At 37.2% G+C, this 15,180-nt stretch overlaps 1 protein-coding gene across 11 annotated transcripts in view; it reads left to right on the forward strand.

The window, feature by feature from the left end:
- plekha5 (pleckstrin homology domain containing, family A member 5) overlaps window positions 1-15,180 on the forward strand; it is a 493,187-nt gene that overhangs the window by 368,869 nt on the left and 109,138 nt on the right. For 10 of the 11 annotated variants that reach the window (XM_051935440.1, XM_051935428.1, XM_051935392.1 and 7 more), the window contains one exon: window positions 12,989-13,108. The exons of the other annotated variant lie outside the window; for it this stretch is intronic. In XM_051935440.1, the coding sequence (XP_051791400.1) occupies window positions 12,989-13,108 (120 nt within the window). The remainder of the gene's footprint in view (window positions 1-12,988; window positions 13,109-15,180) is intronic. 11 annotated transcript variants of the gene reach the window in all.

Below are 15,180 nucleotides of genomic sequence, written 5' to 3' on the forward strand. Positions count from 1 at the left end.
CCTTTAGTTTTAAAAGTCTTAATCTTCCATTTTTGCAGTCAGTCGAAATAAAAAATAAATGGACCGCTGCAGTGCACTTGACTTGCTGATATCACTAAGTTATTGGCATCAAGAGTCTCTGCGTAGAACAGTAGCAACAAGCACCTGTTGGGCTTTAGTGTGGCACAGTATTGTCTGTCTCAACTTGTGCCTTTTCACTGCAGTTTTATGTCCTATCAGCAAGACTAAATATGTCACACACATTCTTTAAAGATATTAGCCAGACTGTGGAAAGTCAAGTGTATAATAAACGTGCATGCAAACATTATATTGTTGACATACAGAGAGACAGCAACACGCATGCGCTAATTGCATGCATCAGCATTGAGGGATAGCACTGTCCGAGATGAGGCTCGGCTCATCTTGTCGCTGCCGTACCTTGTGTTTCTCCTCTGTATTTGATCAGGAAATGCACAAATTCAGCGATTTTGACTATAAAAATGATCATAATTGTTAGAATCATACAGCCCAGTGGACAAATTTATTTTATGTTATCTTTTTTTTTTTTTTTTTTTACTTTTTTTACTGCAATGACAAATTTAGAACAGGTGAGAATGCACGTTCCTGTATGAAGTGCAGTGATGGTACCAGAAAAGTGCCAGACTTCCACTAAGCACTGATCCAGCTGGTCCTACACTGAAACTCAGAGACTCTTTTTTCTTCTTCTCGCACACTACATTTGCTTTTATTATCATCTGAGCTGTACTTAAAGTATTTCCACACATTACTTTTTTGCTTTCTACACACAAACATTTGTGCAAAACTCGCCATCGTCGCCAGCATGTGCTTACTGCTTCAAGCCGACGAACCAAATGTGTGCAACAAACAAACAACGGTCTTTTACGGAAGTTGCGCCACATGACTATAGTAAGCCTAAGGTACAAGATCACCGCATAGTAAACAATGCAATGTAACTGAATGCTCAGGGCGACCTACAAACAACCCCTCTGAACGACTGAACCGGATTGAACAAAAATGCTATTGCTATTTTTTTCGTTTTACTCAATTTTCACTCTCGTTTTAGTTCGTTAACATATCACTAATTTTTATTTTTATGAATTTTAGTTTCTCTGTTTGCCTTAATTTCAGTTCTCATTCTTGTAAAACAAAAAACAATATTTTTAGTTCTCGTTTTCGTTATGAAAAATATCACTGGTGTGCAGTATGGCAAGAAGTCCATGTCAGGTTATAATTAGAAATCAGAAAATCTGATCGTTTTGGTAGATACCAGCATCATTTATTTGCATGTTCTTTTCAGACTGAAAGTTGTATTCTTTGTTAAAATATATATATATTGCGGACACAGGTGCACTTCTTTATCCTTTTTGAAACACTTTCTAATGCTCTGCTCTAAAATGGGTTCAATAGCAGGTATTTTTTCTGATATTTTTTCCTGTATCAGAATGCCAGGCTTAAACTTGCAGTATATTGTCAAATGTGCTTAATCTAATCCAGAGTGGCAAGGTTCAGAGTCAGCATTAACTCATCAAACAGGTTGAACCACACAGCAGTCTGGGCAGTTCCCATACCAGTCCATACATTAAGAATTATTAAGCTGCATTTTAGGATTCTATGGCAGTAAAAGGTTTTATAATAAAAACAGTGCAGCTCAGGCTCTGTGGGTGTAGGTGTGTGTAGCTGTAAAACGGTATGACCCCAGAATTGTTAACAAGGAAATTGGCTGGTTGCATTTGCACGTGAAGGTGTGTTCAGCCCAGCTAGTTTTGTCATTGGTGTTCCAGTGGTTGTTGGGATGGAGCTCAGAAGGACTCACAAAGTGTATAAAGAGCTTGACAGGGAAAATAACAAGAAAATAAAGAAAAAGAAAGCCAGAGGTAAAATCAAAGGAGAGTAAAGGAAGGTGGAATGGCAGGATCAAGTCCCACCTAAGTCACACCTGTTGAGAATCCAGGAAGCAGGAGAGACCAACCGCTCTGTCTCATTTACAGAGAGGGATAACATTGGGAAAGGGAGCAGAACTCTCATTCTCCCCACGGAGGCCAAGGGATGGAGACACAAGCCATTTATTGGTTCATTGTGCTTGCTGGAGGAGGCACTGGGGCTCAAATTTTAAGTACAAATCCTAACTGTGAATTATAAACCTTGCTTTTAACCTTTGTTGAATTTATTTATTGATTGATTTTAACCTCCACTATGAACATTGGTTTTATCAAGGATTATTTATTTATTTATGAAGCACTGCACTTTGATGTGAGACAACTTGTTGATAAATAAAAAAAAGTACTAATCACTTTGTTACACCAACGTTTTCCTTGTTATGTGTTCTCATTAGCCCTAATCCATCTAAGTTAATGACTATCGATGTCAAGGTCTTACGAAAAGTTACCAGCTGCAGGTAACTTGAGCATCACAATACACCAATATAAAAACATTTCTTATTTCCTTTTCCAAGCATAGATTTGCATTTTATTGTGGTGTAACATGTTTTATATTTAAAAGTAGTTACAAACTCTTTAAAAGCAGCAGGTGTATCCTTTCACTAGGCACAAACGTTTTAGATAATAGCATTTTAACCTGCAAGGGATTAGTAATTTTTGTAAATGTCCTCTAAATTAAATTCCTACGGTTTCCTCCAGAACAATAGCTCTAGATGGAAAATCTGGCCAACTAGCTGAGCTTATTTGCCATGTAGAGTACTATTACGCCCATAAAACTGCATATTTTGTTTTTATTTTGATAGTGTAAAATCATATATAAGTAGTTATTTTTAATGTAAAGAATATATAAACGGCAATAATTTAAACACTGAATTTTTAATTTGAATTTTTGTCTTTATGTAATCTTGCAGTGGAGATGCACATTTTCACTCTGCTGAGTATTTTATTGTGGGGGAGTTTATTTGCAGACATTAGCCCTGTTTCCTCAAAAACTAATGGCTAATCTAAATGTCAAAGTCTGATTTTAGCAGCAGGTTTTTCCCTGAAACTGTCAATTACAGGATTTTTCTTTTTTTGGGTAAATTGGTCTTTTGCTTTAATTAACTTTTTACTCTACTAGTGTCTGCATTCTCTGAAGGTAAGACACACTTTCATTGTTTTTGTTTTTTTTTTTACATCTATATGAGCAAGAGTTTTTCATATTGATATATTTTGAAACTCGTATGTTTTGCTAAAAAGAGTCTGTGGCTAAAGAGTTTCAGAATTTGTGAAGAATACAGTAGTTAAGAGGGTACTTGTTTTGAAGATGAATAATTGATTAATTATATGGCACAGTGATTCTTGCACATTACAAGTTGCTTTATTTAATACTTTAGTAATACAGTACAGAAACTTTTTGAACATCCCTCGTAATTAAAGGTCATATTAGCTCAAGTTACAGTTTATTCCTAAGATACTAGATAGCTTTTTTCTCTGATGTTACCACTTTCCCTGCAAGTTATCACAGTTAAAATCGCAGTCATGCTTACTCGTTATTAGCAATCTTGATTGTCTGGAGTGCTGTAGAAGTCACTTTTTTTTCTCTTCTGGACAGAATGTAAAAATTGGAAGATAATGGGTACCTTTGAAATGTAACGACATATCTCTCTGGTCATTGTAATGAAGTATTCTTTGTTAGAAATTTAAGTAACAACAAGCTAGTTTATTCTTGACTAGCTCATTCAGCTCAATTAATATTTGGAAGAGTTTGCATGTTCCAATAACTGTACACTTCCAAAGCTCAGAACCCATTAGTATATTTACCAAATAACAATTTCTTGGTACATAGGATTTCAAATTAGGGTACAGTGTTTCTAATAGTATGTCAAATGTAAACTACACTCTGTGATATCATAATAGCATAGAGGTCCCTTTCCCACTCTCACATAGCTCATGTTAAAAAAGGGGAATAGTACAGGTAGTCCCCAGGTTATGGACATCCGACCTACAACATACGAACAGGGCCACAGCTGTGATGCATGCGCCTCAGTAACTGCCGCTGTGTCATCTTCGGCCTGGGGACGCTGCAAGCAGTGGCTGGACGGGGTCGATTTCGCTGCTCACGCAGTGTAGTGTCCGTCGGGCGGCTCCCGGCAGCAAGCGGTTTCACTGCCCGCCCCCCGCTGCAAGTGGTGACCCTGTTGTGGCTGAACAGAGGCCATTGAGGGTGAACGGGGAGGCGGGGGGGGTAACATTGTAGTGTGCCTTGGATGACTGCGTATTGAATGGGGGCGGTGGTGCGGCAAGACACTGCAGGCAGCATAGTGTAATAGAGGTGACTGTGATGTGGGCTGGTGATGAAACACTCCTCGCTGCCCTCATTCATTCTCAATAGCAAGCCTGCTTGTACTGTTACGCACATAGCAGGAAGTTGTCTCTTGTCAGTACTGGGTGGTCCAGATCTAATTCTGCAGATCCAGATCATCTGGATGACTTTGATTAATGCGGGGATGTTTCCAGTTTGGCGCGAAGACGATTCTTCATGTTGTCAGTTTGCACACTTCTCGATGGTCCGGGATTTTTCGGGTTCTTTTCTATGTAATAAACTGAATAAGTTATAGCGTAATGAAAATTGCATAATTAGATCTGGACCACCCTATACATCAGACGTGTTGACGACTGGTGCCTAATCTGCTGTGATAGCGCGTACAGTGCTGTACAGAAGAGCTCATCTTAACATTTTGTCTTCACCCTTCAAGAATGTCTCTGAAACACAAATCTGATGCAAGTGCTGGTGCTACAGTAAAGAAGAGAAAAACCATCACCATTGAAAATAAAGTAGAAATAATAAAAAGGTCAGAAAGAGGTGAAACTCCATCATTCATTGGCAGAGCACTTGGTTACAGTCGGTCAACAATAACCTTTATTAAAGTAATGTACCTGTTCTGACTTACATACAAATTCAACTTAAGTACAAACCTACAGTCCCTATCTCGTATGTAACCCGGGGACTGCCTGTATATGCAATTTTTTCCTTTTTCACAAAAGGCACTGGTCTGAAGTAGAACATTGTAGTAAGCAATGTACAACCCCAATTCCAATGAAGTTGGGACGTTGTGTAAAACGTAAATAAAAACAGAATACAATGATTTGCAAATCCTTTTCAACCTACAGTGATCCCTCGCTATATCACGCTTCGACTTTCGCGGCTTCAGTCTATCGTGATTTTTTCTTATACACGCTTACGTCACTACGCATGCGCTTTCTGAGAACTTTTATCTAAGTTCCATGATGGCTCCTAAACGTGCTGCTTTTTCTAAGCCTTCTGACAATGAAACTAAGCGCCGGAGGAAGATGCTTACCATCCAGGAGAAGGTGAAACTCTTGGATATGATCAAAGATGGCAATACCCTACAAAAGCCTTCTCACACATATGAAAAGACAGCGCCAGCAACTGCCTATCAAGATGTTCTTCAGCCGCGCACCCAGACACCCACTGCCTACTCCTAGTACTCCTTCAGCGGAAGAAGACAACGACGCACCTGCTGAAGATATTGCACCACCTTGTCACGCTTGGGTCACAGATTTGCACAGACACACAGGAGGTTGTAGAAAAAAAAGAATTTTATTCAAAGCACTGCAAGCAAACATTTGTCTCTTTTCAAAAGTTTAAACGTGCTCCATGACAAGTCAGAGATGACAGTTCCACCAGGAGCAGAGAATGTCTGAGAGAGAGAGAAACAAAACAACCAATTCCAAAGCTGAGAGGCACTGCACAATACTTTTAAGTAAGCGGAGTACCGCGTGAGAGGTTTATCGCGCGTTATAGCGCAAGTAAGAAGGGTAAGGAGCAATGTGAAGGTAGACTGTCAGCTGTTTCAGGGGTTTTCCCAGGGGCGTCTGTGTCCTCTAAGGGTGCGATCAGCGCTCCAGCTTACAACCTGAAGGCTCTCCTACTGAGCTTGTGCCTTCATAGGTTAGTGGTTGTGTGTAAGAACTGTGTGTGTGTGTAATTAAATGTACAGTATAATAATAATAATAATATTTGTAACATCTAATATGTCTTATTTTCTCTTATTTTGTCTAATATATTGGATAATACGAGTGTAATGGTGACTAAAGGGTGTTATTTCATGTGTAGAGGGCTCTAATGTTAAAAAACGTATTTAGAAGGTCGTAAACAGGTTTTCTATACTCTAGCTGCGAAAATATTCGATTTATAAATAAAGAATCCTACTTCGCGAAAATTCATTTATCGCGGTAGAGTCTGGAACGGATTAACCGTGATAAATGAGGGTTCACTGTATATTCAATTGAATACACTACGAAGACAAGATATCGAATGTTCAAACTGATAAACTTTATTGTTGTTTTGCAAATCTTCACTCATTTTGAATTTGATGCCTGCAACACGTTCCAAAAAAGCTGGGACAGGGGCAGTAAAAGACTGGGAAAGTTGAGGAATGTTAAAAAAAAAAAACCTGTTTTGAACATTCCACAGGTGAACAGGTTAATTGGAAACAGGTGTTTGTCATGATTGGGTATAAAAGGAGCATCCCCAAAAGGATCAGTCGTTCACAAGCAAGGATGGGGCGAGGTTCACCACTTTGTGAACAACTGCGTGGGCAAATAGTCCAGCAGTTTAAGAACAATGTTTCTCAACGTACAATTGCAAGGAATGTAGGGATTTCATCATCTACTGTCCATAATATCATCAAAAGATTCAGAGAATCTGGAGAAATCTCTGCACGTAAGCGGCAAGGCTGAATACCAACACTGGATGCCCGTGACCTTCGATCTCTCAGGTGGCACTGCATTAAAAACCGACATCATTCTGTAAAGAATATTACCACGTGGGCTCAGGAATACTTCAGAAAACCATTGTCAGTTAACACAGTTCGTCACTACATCTACAAGTGCAAGTTAAAACTCTACCATGCAAAGTTAAAACCATATACCAACAACACTCAGAAACGCCGCCGGCTTCTCTGGGCCCGAGCTCATCTGAGATGGACTGACGCAAAGTGGAAAAGTGTGCTGTGGTCTGACGAGTCCACATTTCAAATTGTTTTTGGAAATCATGGATGTCGTGTCCTCCGGGCCAAAGAGGAAAAGGACCATCCGGATTGTTACTGGCGCAAAGTTCAAAAGCCAGCATCTGTGATGGTATGGGGGTGTGTTAGTGCCCATAGCATGGGTAATTTGCACATCTGTGAAGGCACCATCAATGCTGAAAGGTACATACAGGTTTTGGAGCAACATATGCTGCCATCGTCTTTTTCAGGGATGACCCTGCTTATTTCAGCAGGACAATACAAAGCCACATTCTGCATGTGTTACAACAGCGTGGCTTCATGGTAAAAGAGTGCGGGTACTAGACTGGCCTGCCTGCAGTCCAGACCTGTCCCCCATTGAAAATGTGTGGCGCATTATGAAGCGCAAAATACGACAACGGAGACCCCGGACCTTTGAGCAACTGAAATTGTACATCAAGCAAGAATGGGAAAGAATTCCACCTACACAGCTTCAAAAATTAGTGTCCTCAGTTCCCAAACGCTTATTGAGTGTTGCTAAAAGGAAAGGTGATATAACACAGTGATAAACATGCCCCTGTCCCAGCTTTTTTGGAACATGTTGCAAGCATCAAATTCAAAATGAGTGAACATTTGCAAAACAACAATAAAGTTTATCAGTTTGAACATTCGATATCTTGTCTTTGTAGTGTATTTAATTGAATATAGGTTGAAAAGGATTTGCAAATCATTGTATTCTGTTTTTATTTACGTTTTACACAATGTCCCAACTTCATTGGAATTGGGGTTGTACTTGAAGAAAATTAACATTCTCTCATGTCCTGCGCAAAGTAATATAAAAAATCAACCAAATAATTTTTACTAAAAATCAACCAGATGTTTTATGGACTAACTCAGATTGATTTTTTAACTGATAACCAGTCAGTCAGTCATTTTTTAACCCACTTCAAATCTTTTGAGCATTCATTTGAAAAGCTATTATCATATATTCTATTTAATTTTTCAAGCACTTTGCATGTGTAGTATAGAAAATACGGTATCTGTGTAAGATAATAAAAGTTTCAGCATTGGGCTAGGCTCTCAGTCACATATTTACTTGAGGAAAATAAAATACTATGCAACATCTTTGATAACACATATGTGCAAGAGGTTCTGTTAAGCTATATTAAGAAAGCCATACAATGTCCTTGGCCAAAAGTCTCAAACCTAGATGTGCGGTATTAAACCATCGAGCTCATCAATCTTATCTGTTTAGCAACAGTAATAGCTCAGTTATTCCTTTATTTCATCAATATATTTTTTAAAAGCGATCCACATTTTCACTTGAGCAACATGACTCAGTACATAGTCCCATATTTGATCACTGCTTCTTATTTTAAATGGACTTTATCAAAATATTCTCTGATGTCTTTGATTATGATTCACAATTCACAAATTCTGCTGGATGAAAATTTGAAAACTTTGAATACCCAGGTTAGGTTCTCATCTAGCTGTCTGTATTGTAGACTAAAAAGTTTATATCTTTCTCTTCTGTAGAGATCACATGGTCGATGAGCAATTTCTTTAAAAATTTATATCCATAACTAACAGCTACACTATTCCACCCAGACCATATAATCAAAAATGCTCAAGCAAAAATTGTGAATATTGTCCAGCAACTATCAAACAGTGAGCCTGGGTACATGACTGTTTTATTACTCTGTCCAATACATATTTAACAAGTTAGTTCAATTAAAGTTTGTATGCACCTAAGTAAAATATCCTTATACAATAGTGTATATAACCCCTTTACATAAGGACAATTGTTTAAAAGTGTTTTTGTAAGTTTATCATTATAAAAATGCATTTTGTAAGTGGCCTTTTTTGCTTATCTCCTCCCAGTTATCCTTCTGTAACTCCCTTTTAGCTTAAATCATGCTATATTTTACATACAGTATATCTAGCTTTCATGTTCTGCGTATTATTTTCTTCCCTCCTTGTGTTGAGATACTTCCTGCATACTGTTTAACAAGCCCTTGATTTTTTTTTTCTGTCACCTTCTAGTGTTGGTATGTATATATTTAGTATTCTGGCCTGAACTGAACATTCTAATGTCATGCAATACATAGTTTGGGCATAACATCGCTTGATTTTTCATTAACACAGTTTTATGACATAATGTTTTATTTACCTTTTAATTGCGTCTGTGATTTGCCTAAAGAATAGGAATTTGGGTTCAACATAAACCCCCAAATAATTTTCAGAATTTAGTTTTTCTACGTGAAACTTCCAATCTGCACAGTTTTGTAGGTTTTTCCACACCTTTTTGAAGAAATACAAAGTAAAGCGGTGAAGAGTAGTATTTATAAAGTCATATATATTTTGTAAAATATCTGAGTAAATCTTTTCTTGTTTGAAAATTACAGCATACCTTTATTGTGATGTGAATGTGCAGAATTAGGTGTTATGCTACTAATTTGGGAAAAGTGTCTGCATTATAATGACTAGTGGACAATGTGGCTCCTTCCAGCATAATTTGAAAAAAAATTTTAAGTAGATACAGTGGTGTGAAAAACTATTTGCCCCCTTCCTGATTTCTTATTCTTTTGCATGTTTGTCACACAAAATGTTTCTGATCATCAAACACATTTAACCATTAGTCAAATATAACACAAGTAAACACAAAATGCAGTTTTTAAATGATGGTGTTTATTATTTAGGGAGAAAAAAAATCCAAACCTACATGGCCCTGTGTGAAAAAGTAATTGCCCCCTTGTTAAAAAATAACCTAACTGTGGTGTATCACACCTGAGTTCAATTTCCGTAGCCACCCCCAGGCCTGATTACTGCCACACCTGTTTCAATCAAGAAATCACTTAAATAGGAGCTGCCTGACACAGAGAAGTAGACCAAAAGCACCTCAAAAGCTAGACATCATGCCAAGATCCAAAGAAATTCAGGAACAAATGAGAGCAGAAGTAATTGAGATCTATCAGTCTGGTAAAGGTTATAAAGCCATTTCTAAAGCTTTGGGACTCCAGCAAACCACAGTGAGAGCCATTATCCACAAATGGCAAAAACATGGAACAGTGGTGAACCTTCCCAGGAGTGGCCGGCCGACCAAAATTACCCCAAGAGCGCAGAGACGACTCATCCGAGAGGTCACAAAAGACCCCAGGACAACGTCTAAAGAACTGCAGGCCTCACTTGCCTCAATTAAGGTCAGTGTTCACGACTCCACCATAAGAAAGAGACTGGGCAAAAACGGCCTGCATGGCAGATGTCCAAGACGCAAACCACTGTTAAGCAAAAAGAACATTAGGGCTCATCTCAATTTTGCTAAGAAACATCTCAATGATTGCCAAGACTTTTGGGAAAATACCTTGTGGACTGATGAGTCAAAAGTTGAACTTTTTGGAAGGCAAATGTCCCGTTACATCTGGCGTAAAAGGAACACAGCATTTCAGAAAAAGAACATCATACCAACAGTAAAATATGGTGGTGGTAGTGTGATGGTCTGGGGTTGTTTTGCTGCTTCAGGACCTGGAAGGCTTGCTGTGATAGATGGAACCATGAATTCTACTGTCTACCAAAAAATCCTGAAGGAGAATGTCCGGCCATCTGTTCGTCAACTCAAGCTGAAGCGATCTTGGGTTCTGCAACAGGACAATGACCCAAAACACACCAGCAAATCCACCTCTGAATGGCTGAAGAAAAACAAAATGAAGACTTTGGAGTGGCCTAGTCAAAGTCCTGACCTGAATCCAATTGAGATGCTATGGCATGACCTTAAAAAGGCGGTTCATGCTAGAAAACCCTCAAATAAAGCTGAATTACAACAAATTTGCAAAGATGTGTGGGCCAAAATTCCTCCAGAGCGCTGTAAAAGACTCATTGCAAGTTATCGCAAACGCTTGATTGCAGTTATTGCTGCTAAGGGTGGCCCAACCAGTTATTAGGTTCAGGGGGCAATTACTTTTTCACACAGGGCCATGTAGGTTTAGATTTTTTTTTCTCCCTAAATAATAAAAACCACCATTTACAAACTGCATTTTGTGTTTACTTGTGTTATATTTGACTAATGGTTAAATGTGTTTGATGATCAGAAACATTTTGTGTGACAAACATGCAAAAGAATAAGAAATCAGGAAGGGGGCAAATAGTTTTTCACACCACTGTAAGTGTTGTGTTGAGACATATAACGCATTTAACCAATGAGTAAAAATAGTTGTTTAATAGGGATCAAATCCGCCCAAGACTGAAGAGGTGTAATTCATTTACTCATAGTAACAAATTCCTTTTAATACTTGAATGGACATAATTGCAACTTCTAGAGCAGATACACTTTGTGTAGCACAGGGATAATGAACTGAACACAGTTTTCCAGAAGCAGTCTCAGCAGCAGTTTTTACAGCATAGTATAAAATGTTACTCGTTTCTGCAAATTACTTGAAGAATGACAATGTTGTGTCAGTGTAAATCACCAAATTCTTTTCAGATGTTGTTCACTGTAGGTCATTGTCACCCATATTATATTTATAATAAAAGTTCCTTCTTTCTACATGTAGCACATTGTACTTGTCCGTATTTTTAAATTTGTTTTACCAGTTTTGAAGCTTGTCTAGAACATTTTTAATTATTTTCACCTCCTTCTCTGTGTTTGATGTTCTTCCAATTTTGGTGTCACCTATAAATTTCACTTGTGTACTAAGTATATCAGAAGCTATTATAATGGAAATCAGATGGTGTCATTGTCCAGAAGTACTGACTGTTGAGCTCACATCCTGTTGAGCATTCTGCTCTTTGCTATGCTTTGTGTTTCTGGTCAGTTAACCAGTGTGAAATTCAGTTTTGTTTGTTTCCAGGGGCTTTTAACATCAACATACAAATTTTGATTATTCTTCTGTATTTTGTAGTTATTAAAATAATTAGCTCTTTTTAAGGGCTGTAATTCAAGAATTGCACATCTAGTAATGCCAATTGTGTAATGTGACATCCCTGTAAATAAGTTGAGAGTGCTCTACAAATTTCTACAATTGACAAAAAAAACCATAGTCATTTGATTTTATGATAGAAAGTTGCTGTTCCTAAGGGTGGGCAGTGTGATAGTTAACAGCCAATGATTGCTCCTCTGGAAGTGTGATGCATATAATTCTCACAATGAGAAATGCTGTTGGCTGCAATGAAGAAAAGAAAGTGTTTTTGACATTGGAAACAGAAGAGAAGGCTTATTTAGTTTTGAACCCAGCACATGAGCCTGTTTGATGTTTGGTGTACTTCAGCAGAGTGGAAAGAGAAAAAGTAGGGCTGAAATTGTGCCTTATTTCAGTTTGGACCACATAGATTTGCTGACAGAATGAGGCAACATTGCAATACTTTGCCCATAATCGCCCAGAATGTTTTGTTTTTGCAGTAAGTGACTTCAGTGGTAATTTTATTTAATAGGAAATCCTGATTTAAAATTCATAAATTGTGCTCTTCATTAGAAAAGAAACATAAAATATGTTTAACAAAATTTGTATTCATTTCATGCAATTGAAAGCTTTTTTTTTTTAATATGTTAAACAAATATTCTTCCCAAAAATAGCCCTGGCTTTTACTTGTTACTTACTGTATCTGTTTATGTGTTGCTAGAAGTGATGGCCAGCAAGGCTAGTCTTAGGTGAATGTACGACAGGGTAACTGACATATGGGTTATGTGACACAAGTAGCTGGACTGGTCCACGCTGAAGTCCATTGTATTATAAAGCATGATATGATCCATCCTCCTTGAAACTATGAGAATAATTTTTTTTTTTCAGCCATCAATACAAACAACATGGGGTAAATAACAAAAAAAAATGTAATTTTTGTGTGGAGTATTCCTTTAAATGTTTTGTTATGGTATTTTTCTTTAGCAGATACTGGTTTATGCAAGATGTCAACTTGTTGATAATCTCAAAAGCTGCCGAGAGAGATATTTGTGGTTTTCATTTTTCCCAGTTATATTTTCCTATAATCCATTACTAATGCCATCCTAACATCTTGTTCCTTCTTTGACTCTCCCTTCGGGGCCTACAGCCAGAAGAGTTGACTCTGCTGTTAATCAAGCTGAGGCGGCAGCAGGCAGAGCTGAATAGCATCCGAGAGCATACATTAGCGCAGCTTATGCAACTAAATCTTGATGCCACCAATCCAAAGGTCAGCTAATAGATGGCGTGTATTGTATACCATTTCCGTAATTTTATAGTTCCTTAAAAAAAGCAAGTTTCTTCATGATTTGTTTAGGTATTTGCTGCATTGTTTTCTTGTTTTTTTTTCTCATTAACCCAAATATCTTGATTTTGCTAAACTTCAGCTGCAGTAATGTTATTTCTATTGAACTATGCACTATGTGTATATTTCACTGGTTTTTATATTTGGTACATCAACCACCCATGAACTATATCCGTTAATGCTTTTTACATTTATTTTCATATCAATAATACTTTTAAAATAAGTGCTTCTATGATACTGAGTAAAGGAATTACTCCCTTTTGTGGAACACTTCTGAATCTTATACATAATTAGGCCATTATAAAAAATGGTGTTTTTGTTTCATCTATAAGTTTTAGCTTTCATTTATTTATTTATTTATTTTAGATCTAGCAATTTGAAAATTAGATAACTACTCTGAATAAAACAGAATGCTACAGCACCTATCCTGACAGAGTTTACAGGGAAAAAGTAGCAGTAACAAGCCTGATATGTAGCACTCAAATATGCATCAAGTTACAAAGAAATGAAAATGTAATAGTTAAGAAGAGCACACTGAGCTGGACTATTTAGAAGGACTCTAAATAAAAATAATTTGAATTGAATTTTTTAAAAGTCATACTGCTTTTCTTTTATACTGTATTCAAATACAATGTAGCAAATACCACATTTTAAATTGCCTTACATTATTCTCCAGGAAGGAAAAGTTACAATATTTTACCCTTTAACAATTTATTTTAACCAATAAAATATGGCTTAAATGTTTTATTACTCCTGATATGTGTGAATCCATTTTATGATGATTACCTTTGAGTATCACAAATTAAAATATATGTATTAAAGTAAACTATTAGTATATGATGATGTGATATTTTTAATGGTATTAGTGTACCTTCTGAAGTTTTGAAGATAATTTTTTTCCCCTGTGAGTTTTTACAAGTGGAATAGCTTCTGTCTGATTCCCCACAATTAAAACATATTCTTTTGTACACCAGTAATTTTGTAGCAGAGAGACTATACTGTAAGCACAGAAAGACAAAGTGTTTAGGATCATAAGGAGGTCACTGGATTATATTGACTCTCTTTTAAGTGCCAGTCCAGACAGAGGTGTTCAACAACTGTGCAGAAGAAAATGATTACATTAGACTAATGCATGGACTGTGATCTATGACAGCATATGTGTATGCTTTTTGTTTTTCCGTTATGTCTGTAATAACTTTCTTAACACATATAATGTGAGAGCTTGTGGTTAGATACAGTATAATAAAAGATTAATAAATACATATATGCACATTTATTAATGAAACTATGGCATTGTAATGGTAGTTCAGGCACTGTCTTTATCTCTAATGGTTTAAGCGACTTGTTAAGTTGATAGCATAGCATGATGGATGTGACCTATGTTTTGTGTGGTGTTGTGTGTGTGTGTGTGTGTATATATATATATATGTACACACAGTACTGTGCAAACGTTTTAGGCAGGTGTGAAAAAATGCTGTAAACTAAGAATGCTTTCAAAAATGGAGGTGTTAATCATTTATTTTCATCAATCAACAAAATGCAGTGAATGAACAAAAGAGAAATCTAAATCAAATCAATATTTGGTGTGACCACCCTTTGCCTTCAACACAGCATCTATTATTCTAGGTACACTTGCACACAGTTTTTGAAGGAACTCGGCTGGTAGGTAGTTCCAAACATCTTGGAGAACTAACCACAGATCTTCTGTGGATGTAGGCTTCCTCACATCCTTCTGTCTCTTCATGTAATCCCAGACACACTCGATGATGTTGAGATTAGGGCTCTGTGGGGGCCATACCATCACTTCCAGGACTTCTTGTTCTTTACGCTGAAGATAGTTCTTAATGATTTTGGCTGTATGTTTGGGGTCGTTGTCCTGCTGCAGAATAAATTTGGGGCCAATCATATGCCTCCCTGATGGTATTGCATGATGGATAAGTATCTGCCTGTATTTCTCAGCATTGAGAACACCATTAATCCTGACCAAATCTCCAACT

The sequence above is a fragment of the Erpetoichthys calabaricus genome, chromosome 1 (genome assembly GCF_900747795.2).
Source record: "Erpetoichthys calabaricus chromosome 1, fErpCal1.3, whole genome shotgun sequence".
Taxonomy (NCBI): domain Eukaryota; kingdom Metazoa; phylum Chordata; class Cladistia; order Polypteriformes; family Polypteridae; genus Erpetoichthys; species Erpetoichthys calabaricus.